At 50.6% G+C, this 26,843-nt stretch overlaps 1 protein-coding gene and 1 long non-coding RNA gene across 5 annotated transcripts; one reads left to right on the forward strand and one right to left on the reverse strand.

Annotated features, from left to right (window-relative positions):
- Positions 1-12,010: 12,010 nt before the first annotated feature.
- On the reverse strand, positions 12,011-24,410 carry Bcat2 (branched chain amino acid transaminase 2). 2 transcript variants are annotated; one of them, XM_008845007.3, is made up of 11 exons: positions 24,228-24,410; positions 19,584-19,655; positions 18,894-19,097; positions 16,696-16,806; positions 16,484-16,603; positions 15,922-16,085; positions 13,626-13,768; positions 13,409-13,494; positions 13,098-13,238; positions 12,952-13,000; positions 12,011-12,388 (listed from the first exon to the last, which is right to left on the reverse strand). In XM_008845007.3, the coding sequence occupies exons 1-11, from the start codon at positions 24,249-24,251 to the stop codon at positions 12,273-12,275; spliced, it is 1,230 nt and encodes a 409-aa protein (XP_008843229.1). In that variant the 5' UTR covers positions 24,252-24,410; the 3' UTR covers positions 12,011-12,272. The 2 variants fall into 2 exon arrangements, with proteins under 2 accessions (XP_008843229.1, XP_008843231.1); XM_008845009.3 differs by having other exon boundaries at positions 12,952-13,026; positions 24,228-24,401.
- LOC115072369 lies at positions 19,662-26,814 on the forward strand. 3 transcript variants are annotated; one of them, XR_003851414.1, is made up of 5 exons: positions 19,662-19,957; positions 20,518-20,637; positions 23,603-23,644; positions 25,893-26,491; positions 26,781-26,814. It is a non-coding gene; the product is annotated as an uncharacterized LOC115072369 (long non-coding RNA). The 3 variants fall into 3 exon arrangements; XR_003851413.1 differs by lacking the exon at positions 26,781-26,814 and having other exon boundaries at positions 25,893-26,579; XR_003851415.1 differs by lacking the exon at positions 26,781-26,814 and having other exon boundaries at positions 25,910-26,579.
- The last annotated feature ends 29 nt before the right edge of the window (positions 26,815-26,843 follow it).

A 26,843-nucleotide genomic window follows, 5' to 3' on the forward strand; every position in this document is an offset into this window, starting at 1 on the left:
ACACCCCAGCCCCTCACTGGGGGATCCTAGGCAGGGGCCCTACTGCTGAGCCACACCCCAGCCCCTCATTGGGGATCCTAGGCAGGGGCTCTACCGCTGAGTTACATCTTCAGCCTTTTTTTTAACTTTTACTTTGAGATAGTCACACTAACCTGCCCAGGCTGGTCTTGAACTCATTCTACATCTCAGGTTAGTCTTAGACTTCTGATCCTCCCACTTCAGCCTCCTGAGTGCTGGAGTGACAGGTTTGTGCCACCTAGTGACCCAGGTTTTTTTTTTTTTAAATATTTTATTTATTATTTTTATTTTATGTGTATGGATGTATTGCCTGCGTGTACGTAAGTGCACCCGTGTCGTGCAATGCCCAAGGAGGACAGAAGAGGCTGTTGGATACCTTGGAACTGGAATTAAGGACAGTTGTTAGCTGCCATGCGGGTGCTAGGATTCGAACCCAGGTCTTCTGCAAGAACAGTCAATGTTCTTAACCGCTGAGCCATCTCTCCAGCCCCCCTCCCCACCCAGTTTTTAACTATTAATTCTCAAAGATGTTGCAAAGGCAGCAAAGGAAGTGATAGACATGGTAAGGAATACACACACACACACACACAATAATTAAAATATGAGGGGCTGGAGAGATGGCTCAGTGGTTAAGAACACTTGCTGCTCTTGCAGAGGATCTGGGTTCAGTTCCCAGCACTCACCTCATGACTCACAACTGCTTGTAACTCCAGTTCCAGGGGATCCAGAGCCCTCTTCTGGCCTCTGTAAATACTGCACATGTGATGCATTTACATTTTTTGTGGTAAAACACTCATACACAAAAATGAAAATATTTTAAAACAAATAGAATATGATAATTTTGGGGGTCTTTTTGAGACAGGGTGTCCCTGTAGCCCCAGCTGTCCTGGAACTCACTATGTAGACCAGGCTGGCCTTGAACTCACAGAGATCTGCCTGCCTCTGCCTCTGGAGTGCTGGGATTAAAGGCGTGTGCCACCACGCCTGGCCAGAATATGATAATTTTTAAAAAATTATTTATTATTTTTATTTTATGTGTATGAGTGTATTGCCTGCATATATGTGAGTGCACCTGTGTCATGCAATTCTGTGGAGGTGAGAAGAGGGCGTCGGATTCCCCTGGAACTGGAGTTAAGGATGGTTAGTAGCCGCCATGTGGGTGCTGGGACTCGAACCCAGGTCCTCTGCCAGAGCAGTCAGTGTTCTTAACAGCTGAGCCATCTCTCCTGCCCCCAAAATGATAATTTTTAAAAACCCTGTTCTAGTCTGATTTCTGTTGCTGTGGTAAAACACTGACCAAAACCAATTTGACTCTTCCAAGTGATGGTCCATCACTGAAGGAAGCCAAGGCAGGAACGTACGAAGGGCAGAAACCTGGAGGCAGGAACTGAAGTGTAGGAACATGGTCCCTGGTTTGCTCCCTTGGCCTTTGCTCAGCCTGCTTTCTTATACAGCCCAGGACCACCTGCCCAGGGGTGGCACTGCCCACAGTAGGCTAGGTCCTCACTCAACAATCAAGAAAATGCCTCACAAACACGCCCACAGACCAACCTAATGAAAATTCCTCTTTCCAGGTGTGTTGACAACTGAAGCATCCAGCAAACAAAACAAACCAAAAAACAACACAAACACACGCTGGGTCGGCAAGATGGCTCAGCAGGTAGAGGTGTTTGCCCCCCAGGTCATATGCCATAACCTGCATGTGTGCGCACACACAAACATACACACAAATAGGGACTGGAGAGACATGTATGCGTGTATTGCCTGTATGTAGGTAAGTGCACCTGTGTCATGCAATGCCCTTGGAGGAGAGAAGAGGCTGTTGGAGTCCCCAGAACTGGGGTTTTGGACAGTTGTTAGCTGCCATGTGGGTGCTGGGATTCCAACCTGATTCCTCTGCAAGAACAGTCAGTGTTCTTAACTGCTGAGCCATCTCTCCAGCCTCAAATAAATGTAATTTTAAAAAATCCAAACACCATCTCTGTGGAATGAAAGGGGTATTTCACACCTCACATCATTTACAGAGATAAGGCAAGAGACCTCGGCCTGGCTGCAGAGCAGGTTCACCAGGACAGAGAAGTTCAGCTATAACTTAAACCCCTAACCTTATCGGAAAGATTTTCTTCATTATAAAAGAAAAGAAAAGGACCGGGTACAGTGGTGCACACCTTTAATCCCAGCACTCGGGAGGCAGGAGGATCTCCGTGGGTTTGAGGCCAGCCTGGTCTACATAGTGAGTTCCCGGCCACCTGGGCATGGTGGCATGGTACACACCTTAAAGACTAAGAATGCTGGCTTAGCATTCACAAGACCCGAAGGGGAATTCGAGGAGGAGGAGCAAGAGGAAGAAGAGGAGGAGGAGGAAGAGCAGAGGGAGGAAGGAGATCAGGAGGGGGAGGAACAGGGGCAGGAGGAGGGGAAGGCAGAGGGGGAAGAGGAAGAGTAATTACAGATCGAACCCCTGATTCCCACTGCACCCCCAGTTCCAATCCCAGTCTGTCTGTGCGCACTGGGGCCACCCACTGACTCCACCAGTCTGTTGACCACACTCAGGGTCTGCTGGGACTTCTCTGAGAGGACCAGCTTAACGAGCTGTTAAATACAATAGCCGTCATTTCAAATGTCATGAAGAGGTCAAACTTTGAAAGACTTTTTAAGTGTGTTTGTCCCCGTACCTGTGCTATCAAAGTTTCTTCTTGTTTATGGCCACACACAATTTGTGGAAATCCCCACCGACATTGTTAAGAGCTGTCTGTACCCAGGCCAAGAATAACAGCAAGATTTTTGTTTTTGTTTTTGATTTTTTTTTTTGAGTGTCCCACTCTATAGCCCAGTCTGGCCTCAAACTTGTGATCCTCCTGCCTCAGCTTCCCAAGTGCATGGTCCTCACTTACAGTTTAAGACAGATGAGCAGCTGCCAAGGGCAGGGTGCGGGGGCACAGTCAGGAGAGGCCAGAGGTGGCCTCCAAGTGGTCCTCAATGCTCCATTCTCCCCAAAGTAAGATCTGTCTCCCAGAGAACCCAGAGGTGAGTCCGAGGGACTCAGATGATTGGAGGTCGCAGTGACACCCTGAACCCCAGGCCCCAGGTAAACCACCCTGATAGGATCAATTACCTGGGCTAGCCTGAGGCTCAGATAAAAGCAGTTTTATGAGACAGGACTTTCTAGTGCCCAGGGGTCCTTCCAGGAAGCATGCTCTAGGCCAGCCCTGAATCTAGAATGTCAGCACAGGCTCAAGGGCTGAAGGCTTGGTCCCCAATGGGTGAAACCACAAAGATGAGATTGGAGGGTTGAGGGCCAAGTCAGCCATCAATGGACCGCACAGCTAGGGGTGGGGCCTTGGAGAAAGTGGCCTGCGAGGTGAACCCTCTTCCCTTTCCCAACGCTTCCCCTTTCTGTCTCTCCTCTCCCCTCTCACTGTTCCCCTCTCTCTTTGCATCTCGTGCTCGCTCGCTCTCCTCTCTCTGGTTCTCTGTTCCCTTCTCTCTCTGGGTGTTTCTCTCTCTCTCTCTCTGGTTCTCTGTTCCCTCTCTCTCTGGGTGTTTCTCTCTCTCTCTCTCTCTCTCTCTCTCTCTCTCTCTCTCTCTCTCTCTCTGGTTCTCTGTTCCCTTCTCTTCCTGGGTCTCTCTCTCTTAACCACCCACCCCAGTAAAGATGGGAGCTCTGACGTGTGACAGTCTGTCACACTCATCTCGGGTCCAGAAACAATGTTGCAATCATGGGCTGAGTCCCCTGAAACCTGGAACCCCGTGAATGCATCTGCTGCATTAACTCAGGTTCTCTCAAAGTGGCGGGAGCCTGCGGAACAGAGGCCGGGCCAGGTCAGGAGGCTGGGCTCACACTGCGTGGCACACCGTGGCACACCTGCCTTCCCGAACCCATTGTGTTTCACCTTCTTTTTACAGTCATTAATACAATGTCAGTGTTTTTTACAAGTTGCTCCACGGATATTCTGATTTGTTTCTTTTATACTGCTGTGATAAAACACTGGAAAAAGGAACTTAGGGGAGAAAGGGTTTATTTGGTTTAGGATTCAGGTTACAGTCCATCAGTGTGGGGAAGCAAAGGCAGTAACTTGAGACAGATGTCCAACACATCCACAGTAGCAGAGACTTAATTTTTTTTTTTTTTTGGTTTTTTTGAGACAGGGTCTCCCTGTAGCCCCAGCTATCCTGGAACTCACTATGTAGACCAGGCTGGCCTTGAACTCACAGAGATCTTACTGCCTCTGCCTCCCAAGTGTTGGGATTAAAGGCATGCACCACCACGCCCGGCCCAGTCCCAATTTTTAAAGCTTTATTATTTGTGTGCATATGTATATATGTGTACGCTTGTGAGTGTGCATGTGTGTATATTATGTGCATGATGTCTGTTCATGTGTATATGCTTGTGTGGTCATGTGTGTGATATGTTTGCATGCATGAATGCCGTGTTTGTGATATGTGGGCATTTGTATGTATATGACATCTGTGCACATGTGTATATGATATGTGATGTGGAAGTCAGAGGACAATTTTCAGAAGTTGATTCTCTTCTGCTCTGAGTTCTGGGGATCAGATTCAGGTTGTTGGGCTTGCGCATGAAGTGCTGTTACCTTCTGAGTTAATTCATCGGTCTTCTGCTGTATTTTCTGGAAAGGGTCTATCACTGAACCTCGAGCTCAGGATTCTGTTAGACTGTCTGGCCATTGTCTCCAGGGTCTGCCGGTCTCCAGCCCCTTGGAACTGGGGTTACAGATCGTACCGTGGTGCCCGGCATTTTGAGTAGGTCCTGGGGATCAAACTCAAGTCCCCATGTTTGATGGCAAGCACTTTACTCACTGAGCTGTCTCCCCAGCCTCTTTTAATTTTGAGACAGGGTCTCGTCTCACTAAGTTGCCCAAGCTGGCCTTGGACTTGTGATCCTCCTGCTCCCATCAGGTCCCGCTAACTCTCTGCCCAGAAGGTCAGGTGAACTTAGTCTTTTGCCTGTGAGCACTGGTTCTTCCTCCCAGATGTCAGGTGTGGATGTCACTGTCTTCTTTCTGGGCTCCTGTGTGGGGTCACCTCCACCAGTCCCCACACACAGAAAAACAGTAAAGACGTTTGCCCCCAGCCATGTTTTCGGCACCTAAAAGCCCCTGCTGTGTGCTCTCTGACAATCGTCTCCTCAAGGCTGGAGGAGTTCCATAGAGGACTCCAGACTTGCTCTTGATGTCAGTGATGGTCAGATCAGCCCCTCACCCTACCCGCACCCCGTGATGTCTGTTCTCATGGTCAACTGACTGTGCACGTCAGTCACATCTCCAAGAGACCTTTGCTGCAACACTTCCCTGTCTGACTGAGTCACACGGGACAGCCTGGCCATGCTGACGGGTGAAGCTGACCATCCCTCAAACTGCCAAGCCACCACAGTAAATGGCACTAGGATGCCGACCTCAAAGTCCACAGCCTACAACACAGAGCCTGGCTCCCTGCAGCTGAAAATGCCAGGCGCTCCAGCTCTACTCCCGTCAGTGTCTTGCAGAACATTTGTCCTGGACACTGGAGTGGGGGTGTGCATGTGTGGAGTGTGTATGTGTTGTCTGTATTGTGTATGCTGTATGTTCATGACTGGTATGTGTATGTCTTCAGAAGTGTGGTGTGCATTCCTGTGTGGTGTGTTCATATATTTGTGTGTGTGGTACCTGTGTGTGTTCACGTGGGGGATTTGTGGTGTATGTTCATGTGTGGTAGTGTTCATGTGGGGAGTATGTTCATGTGTGGTGTGTTCATGTGTGGTATGTTCATATGCAGGGTGTGAGTGTGTGCTCATGTATGTCGTGTTCGTGTGTGGGATGTGTTCTTGTGTTGTGTGTGTGCTGTATACTATTTCTTCAGATGTGTGGTTTGTATGCAGTATGTGTGTTGTGTATATGCATTGTATGTGTTCATGTGGGGAAGTGTGTATGATGTGTGTTCATGTGTGATATGTATGGTGTGTGCTTACATGTGTGGTATGTGTTCATATGTGTGGTATATGTGCATGTATTGTGTGTGGTAGCATTTGTGTGTATTCATGTGGGTGATTATGTAGTGTGTGTTCATGTATATGGTATGTGTTCATGAGGGGAATATTCATTAGTGGGGAGTGTTCACGTGTATAGTGGGGGGATGTTCATGTGTGGTATGTGTTCATGAGTGGAGTGGAAGAGTTCATGTGTGATTTGTGTGTATATGGGGTGTGTGATGTGTACCCACCTACAGTGATGAATGCTGTACACATGGCCATCTCACTGGGTCCCCTCCAGGGTCTGGAGAGATGGTTCTTGCAGAGGACCCAGGTTCAGTTTCCAGCATCCACAGGTAGCTAACAACCATCTCTAAGTCCAGTTCCAGAGGATCTGACACCCTCTTCTGACCTCTGCTGGTATTGCACAACATGGGTACACTTACATACATGCAGGCAATACACTCATATACATAAAATAAAAGTAATAAATAAGCTGGACATGGTGGCACGCACCTTTAGTCCTAGCACTTGGGAGGCAGAAGCAGGCAAATCTCTGCGAGTTTAAGGCCACCCTGGTCTATATAGAGAGTTCAAGGCCAGCTGGGGCTACAGGGAGATCCTGTCTCAAAAAGTCCAAAATAATAAATAAATAATAAATAAATATTTTACATAATGAATTCCAGGACAGGTAGGTACATAGAGAGACCTTGTCTCAAAAACAAACAGGCAGGAGGCAGGAAGATTAGGACTTCAAGGTCAGCTCCACTTGTTAGATTTCCAGGCCAGCCTCGACTACACAAGACCCTGTCTCAAACAAACAGAACAAAACAAACAAAAGTAAAAAGACAGCGGGGGTTAGAGTTTAGTGGTGGAGAATTTACCCAGCATGAGAGAGGTGCTGGGTTCAATCCACAGTACCAGAAATAATAAAATTACAGGCAGCCGTGACCTGGAGAGGAGCCCTGGTGTAGAAGGTAGGCGCTGAGATGCAGCCTGGATTTCCCCAGCTGTTTCGCACCAGAATCTCCTGTCTATAAAGAGAAAGGAAAGAAATGCCCCAGAGCCGATGTCCATGGTGTTTAATATAATCACAATGTCACAACTATCACCACTGTCTAGTTCCCAAATATCTTCATCACCCCAAAGGAAAACTCCTGACCCATTGCATGGTCTCCTCCCCACTTCACAACCAGAATTCTACTTTCTGTCTCTATAAATTTCCCTGTTCTGTAAGTGGAGTCATACAATGGGCCACCTTTTGTGCCTGGCTGCATTCACTTAATTCACTGTTTTCAAGGTCTGTCTCTGTTACGTGTTATGTGTCAATGCTTCATTATTTTACTGGCTGAATACTATTCCAGTGTGAACAGGGTTGGTGGTGCGCACCTGTAATTTTAGCACTTGGAAGGTGGAGACAGAAAGATCAGGAGTTCAAGGTCATCCCTCAATACATGTGAGTTTGAAGTCATCTGGGATACATGAGAACCCCCAAAACCAAAACAGGCTGGGAAGATGGCTCAGAGGGTAAAGCACTTGACATGAAACCTTGATGACCTGAGACCCACAGGGTTGAAAGAGTGAACTGATTCCTGCAAGTTGTCCTCTGACCTCTACATGTGCCTATGTACATGTACATACACCACATACACAATAATTAAGTAAATAAGCAATTTAATAAAAACCCTTTAAAACAAGCAAAACAAGACAGTGGCTGGGCTTAGTGGGCTTGCTATGTAAACAGAAGGACCTAAGTTCAAATCCCTGACACCCATATAATGAGCCCAAGCATGGTGGCTCATGTCTGATACAATCCTAGTATGGGGAAGTAGAGATTGGCAGGTCCCAGGAGCTCAGTGAGCAGTCAGTCTACGCTGGTGAGCTAACAGTGAGCGAATGGGTCAGTTTTTTTTTTTTTTTTTTTTTAGACAGGGTCTCACTATGTAGTCCTGGCTGGCCTTAAACTTGCTGTGTAGACCAGGCTGGCCTTGAATTCACAGAGATCCAGATGCCCTGCTTCCTGAGTGCCCGTCAGGTTTGGTCACAAGCACCTTACCCACTGAGCTATCTCGCTGTCCTCTGTTTAATTCTTTGGGGTATTGTTCCAGTTTTATTCTGTTGCTGTGATAAAACCCTGACCAAAAGAAACTTAGGGGAGGAAAGGGTTTATTTGGTTCACACTGCCAGGCCTCAGTCCATCACTGTGGGAAGTCGGGGCAGGAACCATGGAGGTCGCTGCCGGCTGGCTTGCTCAGAGGCAGAGGCTGGGCTCGCTTTCTTACACAGTCCAGGCCCACCTGCCTAGGGATGATGCTGCCCACAGTGGGCTGGGCCCTCCTGCATCAATTAACAACCTAGACAGTTGCCCTCAGACAACCTCACAGGCTAATCTCAGTTCTTCAATTGAGGCTCCACTCTCAGATGTTAGTGGACAGTTCAGGTTAACCACAACAGGTAAGTTCCCAGGAGTGAAATTGCTGGATCATTTGATAATTGCAAAATAATTCCATGTCTTGGGACTGAAGAGCCGATTTCAATTACCAGCACCCACATGGCAGCCAACAGCTGTCCATAACTCCAGTTCCAGGGGCTCCTACACCCTCTTCTGGTCTCCGAAGGGTTTGCAGGACAAGGGTTGTTTTTACATACATGCAGGCAATGCACTCAAACACATGAAATAAAAACAATAAAAAAGTTCCATGACTATACACCCTTGCCAATGTTACATTTTTCATTATTCAAAAACTACAGCCTGATGGACATGGTGTTGCACACCTTTAATCCTAACACTCAGGAGGCAAAGGCAGGTGGGTCTCTGTGAGTCTGTCTTCATAGCAAGTTCCAGGCCAATAAATAAATGAAACAACAAAACCCAAAAAACTACAGCCATCTAGTGAGCACAAAAGGGCAATTCATTTTCAGTTTTATTTGTTTATTTTGGTTTTGGTTTTTTATTTTTTGAGACTAGGTCTCCCTGTAGCCTCAGCAGGCCTGGAACTCCCTATGTAGACCAGGCTGGCCTTGAACTCACAGAGATCCACTTACCTCTGCCTCCCAAGTGCTGGGATTAAAGTCATGTGCCATGATGCCCAGCAACATTTTGATTTTCATTTTCCTAGTGACTAATCACACCAAGCACTACTCTTTGCAGACAGGATCTACCATGTATCCCAGGCTGGCCATTGTGTAGTTGAGGATGATCTTGAACTTCCTGATCCTCCTATCTTCACCTTCCAAGTACTGGGATTACAAGTATGCACAGCCAATGTTGCTTTCACCCTTAATACACAGAAACTTGTTCTGAACTGTTGGTCTGTAAACCCATCAAGGATATCCTCCTGATGGTGTGTCCTGCATGGGCCGCCAGGTGGAGCTTCAGCACTATACAACCACATCTGAACACAGTGCTTGCCTCGGTAGACAAAGATTTTTTTATTGTTCTTTTTGAGACAGGGTCTCCCTGTAGCCCCAGCTGTCCTGGAACTCACTATGTAGACCAGACTGGACTTGAGCTCAAGGAGATCTACCTGCCTCTGCCTCCCAAGTACTGGGATTAAAGGCATGTGCCACCACGCCTGGCATGATTTTCATTTTTTTTTTTAATTAAAAGAATCTTTGGTTTTCTTTTCCCTACACACACACACACACACACACACACACACACACACACACACACACACACTTATGTGACCCAGACAGGAGAATTCTAAAGTTGAAGCCAGTCTAGGCAAGACTCTGACCCAAAGAAGGCATTTAGGGACCCTCAAGAGCATGGGGTACACCTGTTAATGTTTACTAAATCACAAATTAAAAGTAAAAAATGAAGAATATATTTACTCATTCATTTTAAAACCACAGTATTTAACCTATTGCAAGTTAATCTAGTTCTCTGTTCAACCTTAGTTGCTGTGACCGAGTAAGTGACCTTCAAAATCCAAGTTTAAGGGCTGGAGATGTGGCTCAGTGGGTGGAGTGCTTGCCCAGCATGCACGGAGCCCTGAGTTGGAACCCCAGGACTGCATAAACAGGGCTTGGTGGTGCACACCTATTATCTGAGGACCTGGGAAGTGGACACAGTATTATCATAAGTTCAAGGTCATTCTCAACTACATTGTGAGTTACAGGCCAGCCTGGGCTATGTGAGATCACATCTCAACAAAACAAAACAATACTCAAGTTTACCTTTCTAAGCCTTGGCCTCCAAAGGCACGCCTCTAACAGTGACTACGTAGTGACATGAGCCCTTACTAGATCATCCTGTAAGGGCTTTGACTGAGCTCTGCACGGGACTCGGTGGGGCCCTTTTGGACCTGCTCCAGCCATTGGAAAATATAAAAAGCAAAGTCTGTGGCTGAGGCTTATCACATAAACAAACCAAATTACAACAGATGACCTGACAAAAGTGACTTAAACAAGGTTTTATTTTGACTTTTTAAAAGCAAAAACAGGAGCTGGAGAGACGGCTCAGAGGTTAAGAGCACTGGCTGCTCTGGCAGGGGACCCAGGTTCAGTTCCCAAGACCCACATGGTGGCTAACAACTGTCTGTAACTCCAGTTCCAGGAGATCTGGGTGCCCTCTTCTGGCCACCTTGGGCATTGCATGACACGGGTGCACTTATATGCAGGCAAAACACTCATAGAATTTTTAAAAAGCAGCTGGGGCCTGGCGTGGTCGTGCACGCCTTTAATTCCAGCACTCAGGGTGGCAGAGGCAGGCAGATCTCTGAGAATTCAAGGCCAGCCTGGTCTATATAGTGAGTTCCAGGACAGCTGGGGCTACAGGGACACCCTGTCTCAAAAAGACCAAAAAAAAAAAAAAAGTAAAAACAATCCAGAAATCAGGGTTTTCACAGGAGGACTTCAAGAGAATTCTTAGGGCACTTCCATGTTCAGTGTGTGGACGCCCTTCCTGGGCACAAAACCTCTGCAGAAGTTCCAACCTTCTCTCTTCTCTCATAGTCAAAGTAGAGGAAGAGGAAGAGGTGGCCCTTTCAGATTCTATGATCAAGGGAAAAGAGCTTCCCCAGGGGCCTGAAATTTTCCCCTTGGGCTCCCTTGGCCCCTAACCTTTGCTTGAGTAATAACAAGGAATGAGCTGTGGCAATGTGTCAGCTGGTGCCTTAAGAAACTGGAATTCCAGTCTGAAGGCTGTTGGCTCCTAGCTAGGGCACTGATGGTGCCTGCCAACGACCTGCCCCCACCCCCGAAGCTGGAAAATGCCGGGCTGAAAGCTACACAGCCAGCAGAAAACAAAGGCAGGGTTTGAACCAGATCTGCAACTGCCTAATCCCCTCTCTCTTGAGGCCCATGTGGCACTTACTAAAGTGTATGTGTAGCCAGGCGTGGTGGCACATGGCTTTAATCCCAGCACTCAGGAGGCAATGACGGGTGGATCTCTGTGAGTTCAAAGCCAGCCTGGTTAATATAGGGAGTTCCAGGCCAGATGGGGCTACAGGGAGGCTCTGTCTCAAAAAGACCAAAAATCAGTCATAAAGTATATATGTGACAGATCACAGGGGCTGTGGTGACCGTTTTTACTACCCCACTTCTCCAGCAGGTGGGGGGCCTCACTCCAGTCTGCAGTTCTATCAAAGGGGCTGGATCTCAAGGAGACACAGCCACACAGGGTTATAGAAGCGACCCTTCGGGAAGATGAAGGCCAGAGAGGAAGCTAGTGTACAGAGACAGAAAGAGGACCAGGCCCAAAGCCAGGCCTAGGGGACACAGGAAGGCACAAGGCAGTCAGGGGTCCCAGGAACAGGGCTTGGGCACCAATGGTCTTTGAGAAGGGGACAGGGCTGTGGGGGTCTGGCACAGTGACTGGGCATACGATGTGATTGTTCCCAAGATTGGGGTGCAGGGAGGAGCCTCTGAGTGGGATTAGATGCTAAATTCAGTATGGGGTGTTTCCACACTGGAGGACCCACTAAGACCCTGGGTCCTTGATTATGAAGTGTGCTGAGGACCATGATCCCTTTGAGAGCCCAGGGTTCAAGGATGGCGGCACTGAAGTGACAGCTGAGGTCTTGTCCTTTGGCATTTTATTTTAAAATTGCAGCAAGGAGAGAGAAAAAAAGTTAAGGTCCGCACCGGGGGTCCGGCATGAGAACGGAGATAAGGGGTGGGGGCCAAAGTGTGCCCTTGCTTGACCCCCACGACACTGAGCAGCAGGGGGGATCTGAGCCCTGAGGTTGGGGTCCAAAATGCCCGGTTCCACCCTTAAGGCTTTGGAGTGCAGCGACCACGAGGGGGCGCCAGAGTCCCAGGTGTCTGGCCCGGCCTTTTCTTATTGCACTTCACGTGAGTCTCTGGAAGGGAGGCGAGGGTTGGTTGATTCGAGGGGTGAGGTCACAGCCCTCAGTGTCACACCGGAAACATCCACTCGTGGGTGCTGGTTCCATACTGTGGGACAATAGAGGCGCAGCATTGAGAAGCGTACTACAACTCCCAACAGGCCCTGGGGCATCGCAAGCGACTGGCTCACAGAGGTGTACTCCAGTGCCTCATGGGACATGTAGTCCACACCCGAGGCCAGCCAACAATTCGGGGTGCAAATCAAGACAGTGGCATAGGGGATTAAGACAGATGAAGTTCGGAAGAGAGGACACTGAAAGGTCTTCGAAGAAGGCGTTTTTAGCTTGGATATGGAGTGCTAGGAAACCCAGTCATCTCTGGTCCAGCTCACTGGGAAATGGGCCCAGAGGTTCTCTGGAAAGTCCTCTTGGCTCCCAAGAATGGGAATGCTCCAGAGGCTTGCTGAAGGAAGCCTTCCAGACCAGGGAGAGGAAAGAGGAAGACTTATCATGCCAAAGAGTCAGCCCAGGACCCCAGGGAGTCGTGCGAGGCATTATGTGGTCAAGGCTCATGGGAAGGGGCCCAAGACTCATGGAGCACAGGAAAGGGGAAGTGCTTCTGGCCACAGAGATGAATGGGAAGGCCCCATCACCTGCACAGGTGCAGCTCACCTGGATGGCCTTCAGTTCCTTCTGGAAGCGGAGGATGAGCTCGGGCCCGCTGTCCATGGTGGGAACGTGGAGTTGCTGGGGAGAAAGAGCCATGAGGATGGGACGTTTCCCCTCCTCTCCAGCCCATCATGGCAGTTCCGCCTCACCTGGCCTTCATACAGGATTCGATGCACCGGGCAGACCTGACAAGCTGTGCCTGAGCCAAAGACTTCTCGCACCCGGCCCTCCTTCAGTGCCCGCTGTAGTTCCTTCATGGTGATCTTACGCTCCACCACCCGGAACTCACCCTGTAGGGGAAAGGGCAGTCACTCTGGTCCCCTGCTAACCACCTCTCCCTCCCTAAAGGCTGCTGGGAAAGACAGACCCAGAGAAGGGAGGGTGTGCCAATGGACTCCCAGCTCCCACCACAGCCCCCAGGTCCTCTGGTCCCAGGAAGCAGGTGCCCCACAGGCCCTACCCAGGTCCTAGCCAGGTCCAGCAGGCTCTGTCGCACTACTCCAGGTAGGATGATACCATCCAGTGGGGGCGTCACCAGCTCCAGTACTAGATCAGGGGTGACAGACAGGTGTGACTGCCTCACACCTCTGGGTGCTCTCCTTTCTTTTCCTGCCCAGGGCCCCTGAACCCTGCAAGCCACCCCACCCCCACCCCCACTGGGTTGGTCATAGGCTCACCCCCATCCTCATGAGTCCAGTAGATGAAGATGTTCATGGTGCCCACTTCGGTGAGCTGGTGGTCTGGCCCATACAGCCAGAGGACCTGCTCACAGCCCTTCTTCTGAGCCTCTTGCTGCACTACCACGGTGGGCCCGTAATTCCTGGTGGAGGGCACTCTGGTCAGACTGGGCAAAGCACCCACCCACGCTCCCCACAACACAGCCCAGGAAGTCTTTTTATAGCAGGGTTGAGTCCCTTCCTTGGCTCACAGCCCTCCTGTGGCTCCCCACTACCCCAGGAGAGAATCACTAGGCTAACAGTTGGGGCCCTGGTTGGGTGGTGTGTTCCCTTTCCTTTCTGATGATCCCTCCTCCCTCCACCTTCTGAGTATTGAGATTACATGCATGTGTACATGCTTGTTTGTTATTGCTGTTTTGAGACAGGGTCTCCCTGTAGCCAGCTGGCCTGTAACTCACTATGTAGACCAGAATGGGCTTGAACTCACAGAGATCCACCTGCCCCTGTGTCCTGAGAGCTGGGATTAAAGGTGTAGCCCACCATGCCCAGCCTTTGTTTGTGGCTTTTTGGTTTTTTTGTTTGTTTGTTTGTTTTTTTAAGATGGTCTCATGCCATGTAGCCATGGCTAACCTCAAACTCAATTTGTAGCTGAGGCTGGCCTTGAATTCCTGACCCTCCAAAGTGCTGGGATGACAGGTGTACACCACCACACCAGTCTTTACGTTGTTTTAACTTGCAGTGTGTTCCCCACAGCAGACCTCACCTCTCACTCACCCCTAAGTCTGCCAAGGCTCCCTGTTGCCCCAGGACAGGATCCCAGCCTATGAATGGTATTCTGAGCCTTGTGCAAAAACTGGTCTTGTTTGTCTTTCCTGTGCCAACTGTGATCCTATCTCACCAACCCAAACATCTGGGCCCAAGATTAGAAAATATCAGCCGCCTTTTTTTCTTTTGATAATGGGGTTTGAACCCAGGACCCCACACATTAGGCAGGGGCTCTACCACTAAGCCATGCCTCCAGCCCCTCACTAGGGGATTCTGGGTAGGTGCTCTACCACTGAGCCATGCCTCCAGCCCCTCACTGGGGGATTCTGGGTAGGTGCTCTACCACTAAGCCATGCCTCCAGCCCCTCACTGGGGGATTCTGGGTAGGTGCTCTACCACCAAGTCACATCCCCAGCCCCTCACTGGGGAATTCTAAGCAAGTGTTCTACCTCTGAGCCACACCCTCAGCTCTGTTTTTGGCTGGTTGGTTGGTTGGGGTTGTATTTGGGGGGGGTCCTCCCTAAAGCCCCAGCAGGCCTAGAACACACTGTGTAGACCAGGCTGGCCTTGATCTCAGAGAGATCCACGTGCCTCTGCCACCAAGTACTGGGATTAAAGGCCTGTGCCAGCGTGCCTGGCATTTCTGTTTTATTTTGAGACAGGAATGAGTTACGTTGCCCAGGCTGGCTGCAGATTGCAGTCCTACCTCAGCCCATTGAGTAGCGGTGACTGTGGCTGTACTCCACCAGGGCTGCACTCATCTCATCCAGGGATGCTCAAAACCTGGCTGCACTTACTACCTTTGAGGCCAAGAAACCACAGGTGAAGTGTCACCTCTTCTGTGGCACTTTCACAATGCCCTGTTAATCCTCCATCAGAGCTCATGCAGATCTAGATACTGGGGCACCCATCAGCCCAGGAGCCCCAGGGCAACAGGCTGGCTCAGCTTCACCTGTGTCCCCAGCTCTAGCCAACACAGAGCCTTACACCCGTGACATGTCACAAACTTAAAGGGCCTCTAGGGCTACACTTTATTGTTCCAACATGCCAGTAGCCTATACCTGCCCTAATCTTCCATGAGATGCAGCCACCTCCCTACAAGACACGGAGCCAAAGCCTTCAAGGACGTAGGATGGCAGAGTCCACGGTGCAGGAGAGGGGACTGAAACCCAAGTAATGGTGGGAGCCAGAGACACAGCCTGGCCCAGGTGACCAGCGAAGGGACCAGAGAGTAAGGGTAACTTGCTTTCCTGAGGGGGCTCAGGCCTGGTCACCCCACTGACTTCCACCCTACCCATCTCTGAGCTCATTCATTTACCTATACGTAAAAACACCCATCTGACCTCCACCTTTGGTGTCAGGCACCAGGGAGGACAAAAGACACAGAGCAAGGCCAGAGTCCACCCTCAGAGCCAGTAAGAATGGCTTCACACCCTGAACCAGTCACAGCTGGTCACAGCTGGTCTAGCCATGAAGCTCAGCAAGCACCACCTCCAGTGCATGGACACTTCCTGGTGTGGGTGCTACTTACCCCCCCAATTTGTAGTTGCCGACCCCACCCACCCAGGCTCGGATGAATGTGGGGTCAGCCAGGAGGGAGACAGGGGTCATGGAATCTCCAGGGAAGTAGGAGCCCACAGGACAGAGAATGACGTACAGGAGGGCTCGTGTGACCACACCGACACCCAACGAGGGCTGTGGATGGTCAAAAGAACAGTATCAGACCAGGGGTCCACACCCAGGCTTTTCCCTCAGACACAGAAGTCCAAACTCCACCTCCTCCCTCAGACCCAGGACCCTCAGATCCAGGGATGCTCAAAACTGGGGTCCACCCTCAGCCTCCCCTCTCAGGCACAGAATTCCACATCCCAGTCTTCCCTGAGACCCAGGGGCCCATATCACAACCTCTTCCCTCAGATACAGGAGTCCACACCCCAGCGTCCTCTCTCAGAGCCAGAAGTCCAGACCCTAGCTTCCTCCCTCAGGCCCAGGAGTCCAGACCCCAGGCTTCTCTCTCAGACCTAGGGGGTCCAAGCTTACCCTTTCTGTTCCCCTGACCCCAGTGTGCAGGTCCCCAGGCTGGCTGTGCCCACCTCATTCCCAATAAGCACAGGCCGCACGTAGAGGCTTGTTCCGGCACCATTAGGTACCCAGTCCTTGTCCAGTTCAATGAGCCGGCGGATGCACTCCAGCAACTCAAGCTTGTCGAAGGCCTGGGTGGGATCCCACAAGAGTCAGGGACCCTGGATTCCCTCCTCCACCCTTTCCCCTTTCCCTCTCCTCCCAGGCCAGACTGGCCACTCACTGGCAAGCAGAGGCGCCCTGCAGAACGCAGCATCCGGTCCATGTTGAGCCAGGGTCGGAAGAGTCGTACCTGCTGGTCCTGGCCTTTGTACGCCTTCAAGCCCTCGAAGAGCTGCAGGGACAAGCAGTGGAGAGGTGCTCAGGGCTCAGACCCACATTATGAAGATGGAGATACCAGGTGAGAGACTGATACACTAAGAGACAGATACACATGGACAGAGGGGCAAAGTGACAGGCAGCCCGAGAGGGAGAGAGACATGGAGATGCTAAAGCACAGGACAAGGCAGGCACTGTAGCTCAAGCCTGTCACCCCAACTTCTAAGGAGACTAAGGCAGTAAGATCACTCCCAGTTCAAGGCCAGCTTGAAGCAAGTCTGGGCTACATGGTAAGAACATGTCTGAAAAACAAAAACGCTCACGTAACATACAAAGATATACAAAGCACTCCAGATGGAGGTGGAGTTTGTTCTGTTTATTTATTTCTGTTCATTTTATGTGCCTGCATGTATGTTAAGTGTACCATGCATGTGCAAACCTACGGAGGCCAGAAGAGGCCAAGATCCTTGGGAACCGTAGTTTTGAGAGTTGTTAGCTGCCATGTGGGTGCTGGGAACCAAACCTGGGTCCTGGAACAACAGCCAATGCTCTTAACTGCTGAGTCATCTCTCCAGTCCCCAGATGGGATTTTTAAAATCCACCCTAGTATAAAACTCAGCGTGAAAAATGGAGAGTTTTCAGAAGAGGAAATATCACTGTGTCATAAGCATGTCACATGGCCAATATCATTTGTAATTAGGGGGAAAATGAAAATTAAAAATCACATTAAGGGGTCTGAAGAGATATCTCAGTCAGTAAAATGTTTGCCACACAAGTACCAGGACCTGAGTTTGAATTCCAAGCACTCACATAAAAAGTCAGGTACCAGAGCACATGCCTGTAATCCCAGTGCAGAAGGTCCCTGTGGCTTGCTGGCCACTGAGCCTAGCTGAATCCAAGTGTTCCAAGTAATGACAACCCCACCTCAGAAAACAAGCTGGAGCTGGGCGTGGTGGTGGTGCATGCCTTTAATTCAGGCAGAGGCAGGTGGATCTCTCAGAGATCGATGCCAGCCTGGTCTACATAGTGAGTTCCAGGCCAGCTGCAGGAAGACTTGGGCTGTCTCAAAAAGACCAAAAATTTTTTTTTTAATTAAAAAAAAATAAGCTGGAAGGGCTAAAGAAACAAGAGGACCTCAGTGTAGTTCCCAGCACCCACATGGCTGCTAACAATCCTGTGTCACTCCAGCTTCAGGGGCTCTAACACCCTCTTTTGGCCTCCACCAGCATTGCATACACACAGTATGCATACAAACATTCATACATGAAATTAAAAAAAAAAATGGAGTGCAATCACGATACACACTAGATTCTGACCTCTGACCTCCACACACAGGCACACATATGCACACACACAGACAAGAAAAACATCACTTTAAGAACATTTAAAAGCACTTTGGTGACTGGGAAAGTTTCTCACAGTCTGACAGTGCTTGTCCGAGGTTTGGGGAAACAGGCCTGGGCAGTGAGGGTGGATTCTAATAAACCTTCAAAGAGATTAATGTGGTAATACCTTTCAAAATGACAGGCACACCCGCCCTTAGAGCCACTATTTCTAGAAACTGGGCAGAGAGGTACGCTTGCAGGTAACAGTTAAAGGAAGTGATGGAGGTGCCTGGTCCTTATTGCAACATTCTTTATAATAGACCAAGGCTGGAAAGAACCCAAGTTTCCAACAACAGAGCATTGCCTAATGAGATGTACTGTTAAGATGGAATATTATGCTGCTGTAACAAAGATGGGCAAAACTCCTTAAGGAGTATTAAAGGAAAATTGGGTCCCTGGCTGCCCTGAAACTCAGTATGTAGACCAGGTTGGCCTGTCCTCTAACTCACAGAGTTCCATCTGTCTCTGCCTCTCCAATGCTGGGATTAAAGGCACAAGAGCATGTGCTACCACCGAGACTGCCCTTCTTTCAAGTAGCCTCAGCTACTTGAGCAATGAGTTCCAACCAAGCCAAGGTCTATCTACTGGGGAAACTGAGTGTTGGGCCCAGGACACAGAAGATCTCAGGACAAGGTGACAGACCCACAAAAGAAGAAACATGCAAAGGGCCTGAGGGGTAGACCCGGCCAGGGCCAGGGCCAGAAGCCACTAGTCCCACCTGCAGAGAATAGTGCAGGGCGGAGCAGGCTGGGTGCAGCATGAGGTTCTGGAAGGGCTGGATCCTTGGAGGGCCCCAACCTGTCTTCCCGCTCCACTCCACCATTAGCATGTGGTCTGTGAATGTCTTCCCGAACAGCAGCGGCTCACTGGGGGCAGGCTTCTTCTGCGGATCCTGAGTCACCTGAACCTGCAGGTCTGCAGCCTGAGAAAAAGGGCATTCAGGGTACCTGGACTCCAGACTGTCTCCAACTTGAGAGATTACAGCTCCCAGGAGCCCCAAGCCTCAGACCCAGGTACCCAAGAGCCCTCTGGGAAATACAGTGTCATCTTTTCATACTGCCTAATGACAGGAGAGCTGCAGACTCCTGAAAGATGCCCAAATACAGATGAGACTCTCAGACCCAGGTATAGACCCCAGCCTCCTCCCTCAGACACAGGGGTGTAGACCCCAGCCTCCTCCCTCAGACACAGGGGTGTAGACCCCAGCCTCCTCCCTCAGGCACAGGGGTGTAGACCTCAGCCTCTTCCCTCAGACCCAGGGATACAAACCCCAGCCTCCTCCCTCAGACTCATGAGTGCAGAACCCAGCCTCCTCCCTTAGACACAGGGGTGTAGACCCCAGCCTTTTCCCTCAGACCCAGGGGTACAGACCCCAGCATCCTCCCTCAGACACAGGGCTTCCTTTCACCTTGAAGTTGGAGGATACACATCTTCTCCCACACAGAAGCCAGGGAACAGGGAGAAGTTTTCGGACCCAGACCTGGGGAGGGAAGAAAAATTAAAAAGATGACAGGGCAGGATCCAGAAAGAACAGACCTGGCATCTGTCTGTCATCTCTTGCTTGGGAATCCCAGAGGCCAGCTCTGTCATAGTCTCAGTGCATTTGAGGCACAGCCTGTATTTCTACCAAGTCCCCACCAGGAGGGTTAGCCCTAGAAAGAGCAGTGTCAGCTCCGGCCCCTCCACCATGTGGGCAAAGTCGACGGAGCCCCTCCTACTAGAGGACTTTGGTCCCAGCTTGAGACCAGCTCAGACAAGAGGACGGCCAGGGACAGTAAGCAGGTAAGGAGAAGACACCTGTGTGGGGAGCAATACCTGACAAGAGAAGAGAAAGGGTCATTCTTATCCTAGAACCCAGCAATCTAGGACCCAGCCTCCTCCCCTCGGACCCAGGAATCCTTCCTAGTCCTCCTCCCTTAGACACAGAGATCTAAACCCTAGCCTTCCTCCTTCAGACGCAGAGATCCAGGCCCTACCCTTCCCCAAGCCCTCCTCGCTCAGACCCAGGGGTCCAGGCCCTACTTCTTTCCTCAGACCCAAGGGTCTAGACCCCAGGCCCCCCCCCTCAGACCCAGGGGTCCTAATGCTTACTCTTTGGGAACTGTCAGCTGATTAGCATTACTGCAGTCCCAGCCTGCAGCTAGGATACACGCACACTGGACAGTGGCTGCAGTACTCCTTGCTGTCAGGGACTAAGGGGCTGCCAGGTGCCAGTCAGAGACGGTGCTCGATACACAAGTCCCTTTTGCCCTCTTCAAGGCTAGCGTGGAACACAGGTCTGGCTGTGTCCAGAAGGGTAGCCATGCTGGTGACCTTTAACCTCACCATGTTTCTCTCTGCAGCCCCACCAGAGGGCAACTGGACCCTCAGTTTGAAGGGAGACAGGGCAGGTGAGCCTGCTCCTGCTGGGAGAGCCAACAGTGCCCAGTGAGATGGGTGAAGCAGAGGTTGTTGGTCAGCAGGTAAGTCTCAGAGACATGGGGTCCAACGCTGCCATGTGAACAAGTCAGGCCAAGAAGCCACAGATGTTTTTGTGTGGTTTTCTATTTTTCTTTTAGGGTTTGTGTTATTTGGTTTGGCTGGGGGTTTGTTGTTTTTAGACAGGGTCTCACTAAGTTGCCCAGGCTGGTCACACAAACTTACTCCTAGCAGGGGTTGAAGTTGCAATCCTCCTGCCTCAGCCTCTGGCGAAACTGGGATGACAGGCATGCGTGGTACCATACCTGGCTCAGATATGACCTTTGTGTGTGTGGGAGCATGTGTGTAAGGGTGCAGGTGCAGGCTAGAGGACAACTTCAGGTGATATCCTCACATGCCATCTACCTTGTTCTTTGAGACGGGGTCTCTTGTTGGGTCTAGAGCTTGTTCATTTGCTTAGGCTGGCCAAGGAGCCCTAGGGATTCCCCTTTCTCCACTTCCCCAACAGTGGGGTTGTAAGAGTGAGCTGCCACACCTGGTTTTTTCTTACCTGGGTTCTGGGGATCAAACTCAGGTCTTCATGCTTACAAACTGAGTCACCCCCAACCCCCCAACCCCCCTCAGATCTGGTCTTGAAGGTGTAGTGCCTTAGGGTGATCTGAGAGTGACAGCCTCTCCCATGTCTCTGGGTGGTGACAGGGAGCATGCCTGACCCTGCAGCCCTGCCTCTGTTCAGTTTAGGACAGACACTCCCAATATGGGGAGAAGACAGCATGGGGGCATGAGAGCAAAAGGAGCCAGGGTAGCTAACAATGCAGAAAAGAGACACTGAGATGAATCAAAGGACGGGGCTGGAAGTGTTCTCAGTTGGCAGAATGATTGCCTAACATGCAGGAGGTCTAGGGTTTGCTCCCCAGCCCTGCACAAACCCTGGCACTTAGGAGGCAAGAGGATCAAGAGGCCAAGGTTATCCTTGACAGTGTAGCAAGTTTGAGGCCAGACCAGGCTACATAAGACCAAAATAGGCCAGGCCAGCAGGCAGGCACAGTGGGCCTTTAATCCTCAGGAGGCAGAGGCAGGTGGAGCTCTATGAGTTCAAGGCCAGCCTGGTCTAGATAGTGAGTTCCAAGTCAGCTGGGGCTATAGAGAGACCCTGTCTCAAAAAGACCAGAAAGAAAAAAAAAAGACCAAAATAGATCAGAGAAAGAGAGTCCAGGTGTGGTGGTGCACACCTTTAATTCCAGTACTAAGGAGGTGGAGGCAGGCAGATCTCTGTGAGTTTGAGGCCAGCCTGGTTCACATAGTGAGTTCCAGTGAGGCCAGCCAGGGCTATATAGTGAGTCCCCAGCTCAAAACAGCAGAAAGAGATTGGGGGGTTGGGGTGGGGTAAGATGGTTCTGTGAGTAAAGGAGTTTGCTGCCAAGCCTGAGGACCTGAGTTCAATCCCAGAACCTACAAGGTAGGAGAGAACCAACTCTAGAAAGTTGTCCTCTTACCTCCACACATACAGATGACATACCTGTGTCTCCACACATATGCAAGCATGTACACACACACATAATGAGAGACTGGGAGTGGGGGAAGGGGTTTGAAAGATTCCAGCAAAGAAATTAAGTCTAAACCAGATGTGTGGTTGCACACCTGTGACCCTAGGTGTGGGGCTGCAGAGGCTGAGAGGCAGGAGGATTGCAAGTTCAATATTAGCGTGGGCTAGAGAGATAACAGGGGAAAGAGGTAAAGAACACCGCACAACCTCTAGGTACAGAGAAGGCACTGAGCCCTGTGTAAGTCTGAACTGGCCACAGAGCTTTAGTGACAACGGCAAGTCTCTAAGGCCAGTGGTCTGTTCCTGGTTAAGGAAAGCCCCCCCACATCCCACAATATGGGGCCCAGATGGCAAGTGGACTACTGGATAAGGTATAAAAGGATTGATGCACCAGGCATGGTGGTGGATGCCTTTAATCTCAGCACTTGGGAGGCAGAGGCAGGTGGATCTCTGTGAGTTCAAGGCCAGCCTGGTCTACATAGCACGTTCTGGACCAGCTGGGACTACAGAGAGACCCTGTCTCAAAAAAAAAAAAAAAAAAGAGCAATTGAAGCTGAGTTAGGGAATGAAGGGGAAGTGTGCAGGGCAGGGTTCTGTAACATGATAGGGCAGGGTTCTGTAACATGATGGAGTTTCCTTCATGTCCCAGACAGGTGTCCATCAAAGATCAGCAGTACCATTGCCAAAGCCTAGTACCAACACCATCCCCCCATCACACCTCAAGGGAGTCCTCATCATAGCACAGTGCTGTGCTCCTCTCAGACAACTGTCTGTATATCACCCTATCGCATCAAATTCCAGAACTGTTCCTCTCATACCCCTAAGCTGTCCCAATCACAGCCCAGACTTGACTTCCATCACAATTGTCCCTTTGTGGCCCAGAACTCTCTCCACCAGATTTGTGGAAGCCCAGAACTCTCTGTATTACAATCTCAATTGCCCCTGTCGCCTCCAGGACTGTCCACTGCAGAGCCAGGTGCTTTCTCAACACAGCTCAGGACCCTTCCCCTCCTCAATTCCAAAGCCAGCATATCCACCCTCTACAGCCTAGGACTGTTCCTGGCAAGTCTCAAGGCTGTCTCTTTCAGACCCAAGAACTATCCTAACGTCAGTCTAGGCTAGCCCCTGAAAGACTGTCTTCCTCAGAACCCAGAGCCAGCTCATTTGAGTTGGGAACTGTCCTAGAATGGCCGAGGACCCTATACCATCCAAGACCACCACATTTCAGGTGTGTCACCATCACAGCCTAGATTACCCCTGTCCTATCCCAAGACTGTCCCACAATATCTGCCCAGGACATTCGGTAAGTCACTAAGACTGGGGAGACTTAAAGGTCTGCTCTAGAATTCGGCCAGCTTGGGCTAAAAGCTGCAGGTAAAGTCAGGTGCAAGCTAACAGCAAACATTCCTCCCAAGGTTGGGGCCCAGGTGTTTCCTTCCTGGCTTATAAATCCTGTTCTCTAGAATCACAGATTCTCCAAAACTTTGCTGTTGAACGTCAGATCGGTAAGCACCCACGGTCCCACTCCTGCCAGGAGGACCTGTATCATTCTGACAAACAGAAGCTTGCCTGGAATTACAAAACCAGGTGCAGGGCTTCAAACACACACTGCACATGCCTTTATCTGCTTTTATGTCCAAGAAATAAGTTCTTGGGTTCAATTCCCAAGGACTCTCTGTGCCATGTCCTACCCCAAGCCTCAGTCGTCCTGGCACCATGTCCCATGCACCCTAAAGCCGGCAGGCTACAAGCCCCAGCCACAACCTTCCTGCACCCACCCCCACTCTGTGCTTCTCCCATTACAACCCCTCCTCCATGCTCCCCACTTCCGACTTCCCCGTCCAGGACCCGCTATCCACCAGCTACCCCGCACCCCGCACCCCATCGGTGTCTGCCCATTCTCCCGCCCGTTAAAGCCTGGAATTCCTTTCCAAGCGCCCCGCTCCATCTTCCTCTGCGCTCCGCAGCGGAACCCGAGGCACAGAGAAAGGGCACCAAGCCGGAGGGCTGCGAGCCGGAGGTCCCCCGGAAGTGCGCCCCCTCCGGGGTTCCCCAGGCCTCCCCGACGCGGGCCCGCCACGCACCCACCTGCCTCAGTGCGGCTGCGGCCATGATCCGTGCGGCGGGTAACTGTGCTCGCCTAGGGCGCGGCCGGGAGAAAGACGTTCCGGCCCCGCCCTGCGCACGCCCCCTCCCGCAGATGGCTGGCCCTATGGGGGCCTCACGGCGGCCAGGCCTTTCCCAGTTATAGCACCCCGGGGACGTAGCTATGCCTCAGAGAACATGCGCTGGAAGTGTCCAGAACTGAAACACACCCCTGCCTTCTGGCTTCCACCCTCCCCTGTCCCAGCCACAATCACACCCCACAAGGCATTCCTGTTGGCTTTTGTTTTGTTTTTGTAGTATTGGAGGTTGAACCCAGAACCCTGTTCATGTCAGGGAAGCGCTCTAACCACTGACAATATAGGCCCCAGCCCTTCTCAGATTGTCATTTTGTGAAACAAGGGCTCCCTAAATTGCGGAGGATGTCCTCTAACTTGCAGTCCTCCTGCCTCAGCCTCCAGAATAGTTTGAATGACAGGCCTGTGTCACCACATCACTCACAGTTTTCTTTTTTTAAAAAATTATTTCATGGCTGGGCGTGGTGGCACACGCCTTTAGTCCCAGCACTTGGGAGGCAGAGGCAGACGGATCTCTGTGAGTTCAAGGCCAGCCTGGTCTACATAGTGAGTTCCAGGACAGCTGGGGCTACAGGGAGACCCTGTCTCAAAAAGACCTGGGGGGAAAAAAAAATTATTTCACGTGTATGAGTGTATTGCCTGAATGTAAGTGGACTCGTGTTGTACAATGCACAAAGAGGCCAGAAGAGGGCGCTGGATCCCATGGAACTGGAGTTTCAGATGGTTGTTAGCCTACATGTGGGTCTAGGACTCCAACCTGGATCCTCTGCAAGAGCAGTCAGTGCTCTTAACCACTGGGCCATCTCTCCAGCCCTCGTGATTTTTTTTTTTTTTTTGGTCTTTTTGGGGCAGAGTCTCCCTGTAGCCCCAACTGGCCTGGAACTCTCTATGTAGACCAGGCTGGCCTCAGCCTCACAGAGCTCCACCTGCCTCTGCCTCCCAAGTGGTGGGATTAAAGGTGCTGAGTCACCAGCCTAGCCCCTCGAGTAGTTTGATTTTGGGTTTTTTGGGGTTTGTTTTTTTTTTTGGTCTTTTTGAAACAAGGTCTCCCTGTAGCCCCAGCGGTCCTGGAACTATGTAGTCCAGGCTGGCCTTGAACTCACAGAGATCCACCTACCTCTGCCTCCCAAGTGCTAGGATTAAAGGCATGTGCCACCATACCTGGCTAGTTTTTTTTTTTTAATATATCTTCAGCTGGGCATGGTGGTGCACGCCTTGCAGAGGCAGGTGGATCTCTGTGAGATCAAGGCCAGCTGGGGCTAGAGGGAGACCCTGTCTCCAAAAAAAAAAAAAAGCATCTTCAGGACTGGAGAGATGGCTCAGCCGTTAAAAGCACTGGCTGCTCTTGCAGAGGACCTAGGTTGGATTCCCAGCACCCACTAGGCAGCTAATGGCCATCCAGAACTCCAGTTCCAGGGGATCTGATGCTCTCATCTGACCTCTGCAGGTATTGCACGACATGGGTGCACTTACACATATGTAGGTAATACATTCAAACACATAACATAAAAAAATAAAAATAAAGCATCTTCAGAGTTGGTGGTGGCAAGAGGCAGAATACTCCTTTTATCAGGAATCCTTTGATGTCAGTGTACAGAGAAATGGCACTTTGGAGCAGGACACAGTGGCACCTGTCTGTCATCGCAGCACTCTGGATGCTGAGGCAAGAGATCTGATGTAAGTTTGAGGGCAGCCTGAGTTACAGATGTGAGACAGACTCTGGAAACAAAACAAAAATAAGACAGGAAAGGGGTGAGGGATGGATGTAGGACACACAAGGAGATAACATGCCTTCTTTGTTACTCTGAGATAACAGCAAACAGTTCACCCTGTCCCCTTCCACTCTTCTTACTCAATAGTAAGCCCAGGAAATTTGCACACACCCACTCATCAGGAGCCTCAAGTCAGTGCAGCCTAGTTGTGCCAGTCACATCCCTCCATCCACAGCACCTAGCTAATTCCAGTCTATCAGAATCCTTCTGTCAGCACAACTGATTGAGACAGGGCCGGTATCACTCTGCACTCTAGGCTAGCCTGGAATTCATTATGAAGCCCAATGTGACTTCAAACTCTTAACCCTCCTGCCTCTTCCTCCAAAATAGAGGGTCACCTGGCCCAGCTGCACCCTACAATCCAAACCTGTGGCAGTGACCTCCCACATTGAACCCCCTGGTAATTATTCTCCAAGGCTTTTCATGATCGTTTGTGTGCTGGATAGCTTTAGTGTCAACTTGACACACCTGGGTTAAGGGAGCCTCAATTGGGGAATTGCCTCCATAGGACTGGCCTGTGGCCATGTCTGTGGGGCATCTTCTTGATTGTGGAGTGATGTGGAGGGCCCAGCCCACTGTGGGTGGTGCCACCCCTGGGCAGGTGGGCTTATGTTGCATAAGAAAGCTGGCTGAGCAGGAGCCAGGGAAGCAAGTCAGTAAGCAGTGATCCTTCAGGGCCTGTGTTCCAGCTCCTGCCTCCAAGTTCCTGCCCTGAGTTTCTACCTTGGGATCCCTGATGAACTGTGACCCAG

Source organism: Nannospalax galili, unplaced genomic scaffold, assembly GCF_000622305.1.
Source record: "Nannospalax galili isolate Female #2095 unplaced genomic scaffold, S.galili_v1.0 scaffold960, whole genome shotgun sequence".
In the NCBI taxonomy this organism is placed as follows: domain Eukaryota; kingdom Metazoa; phylum Chordata; class Mammalia; order Rodentia; family Spalacidae; genus Nannospalax; species Nannospalax galili.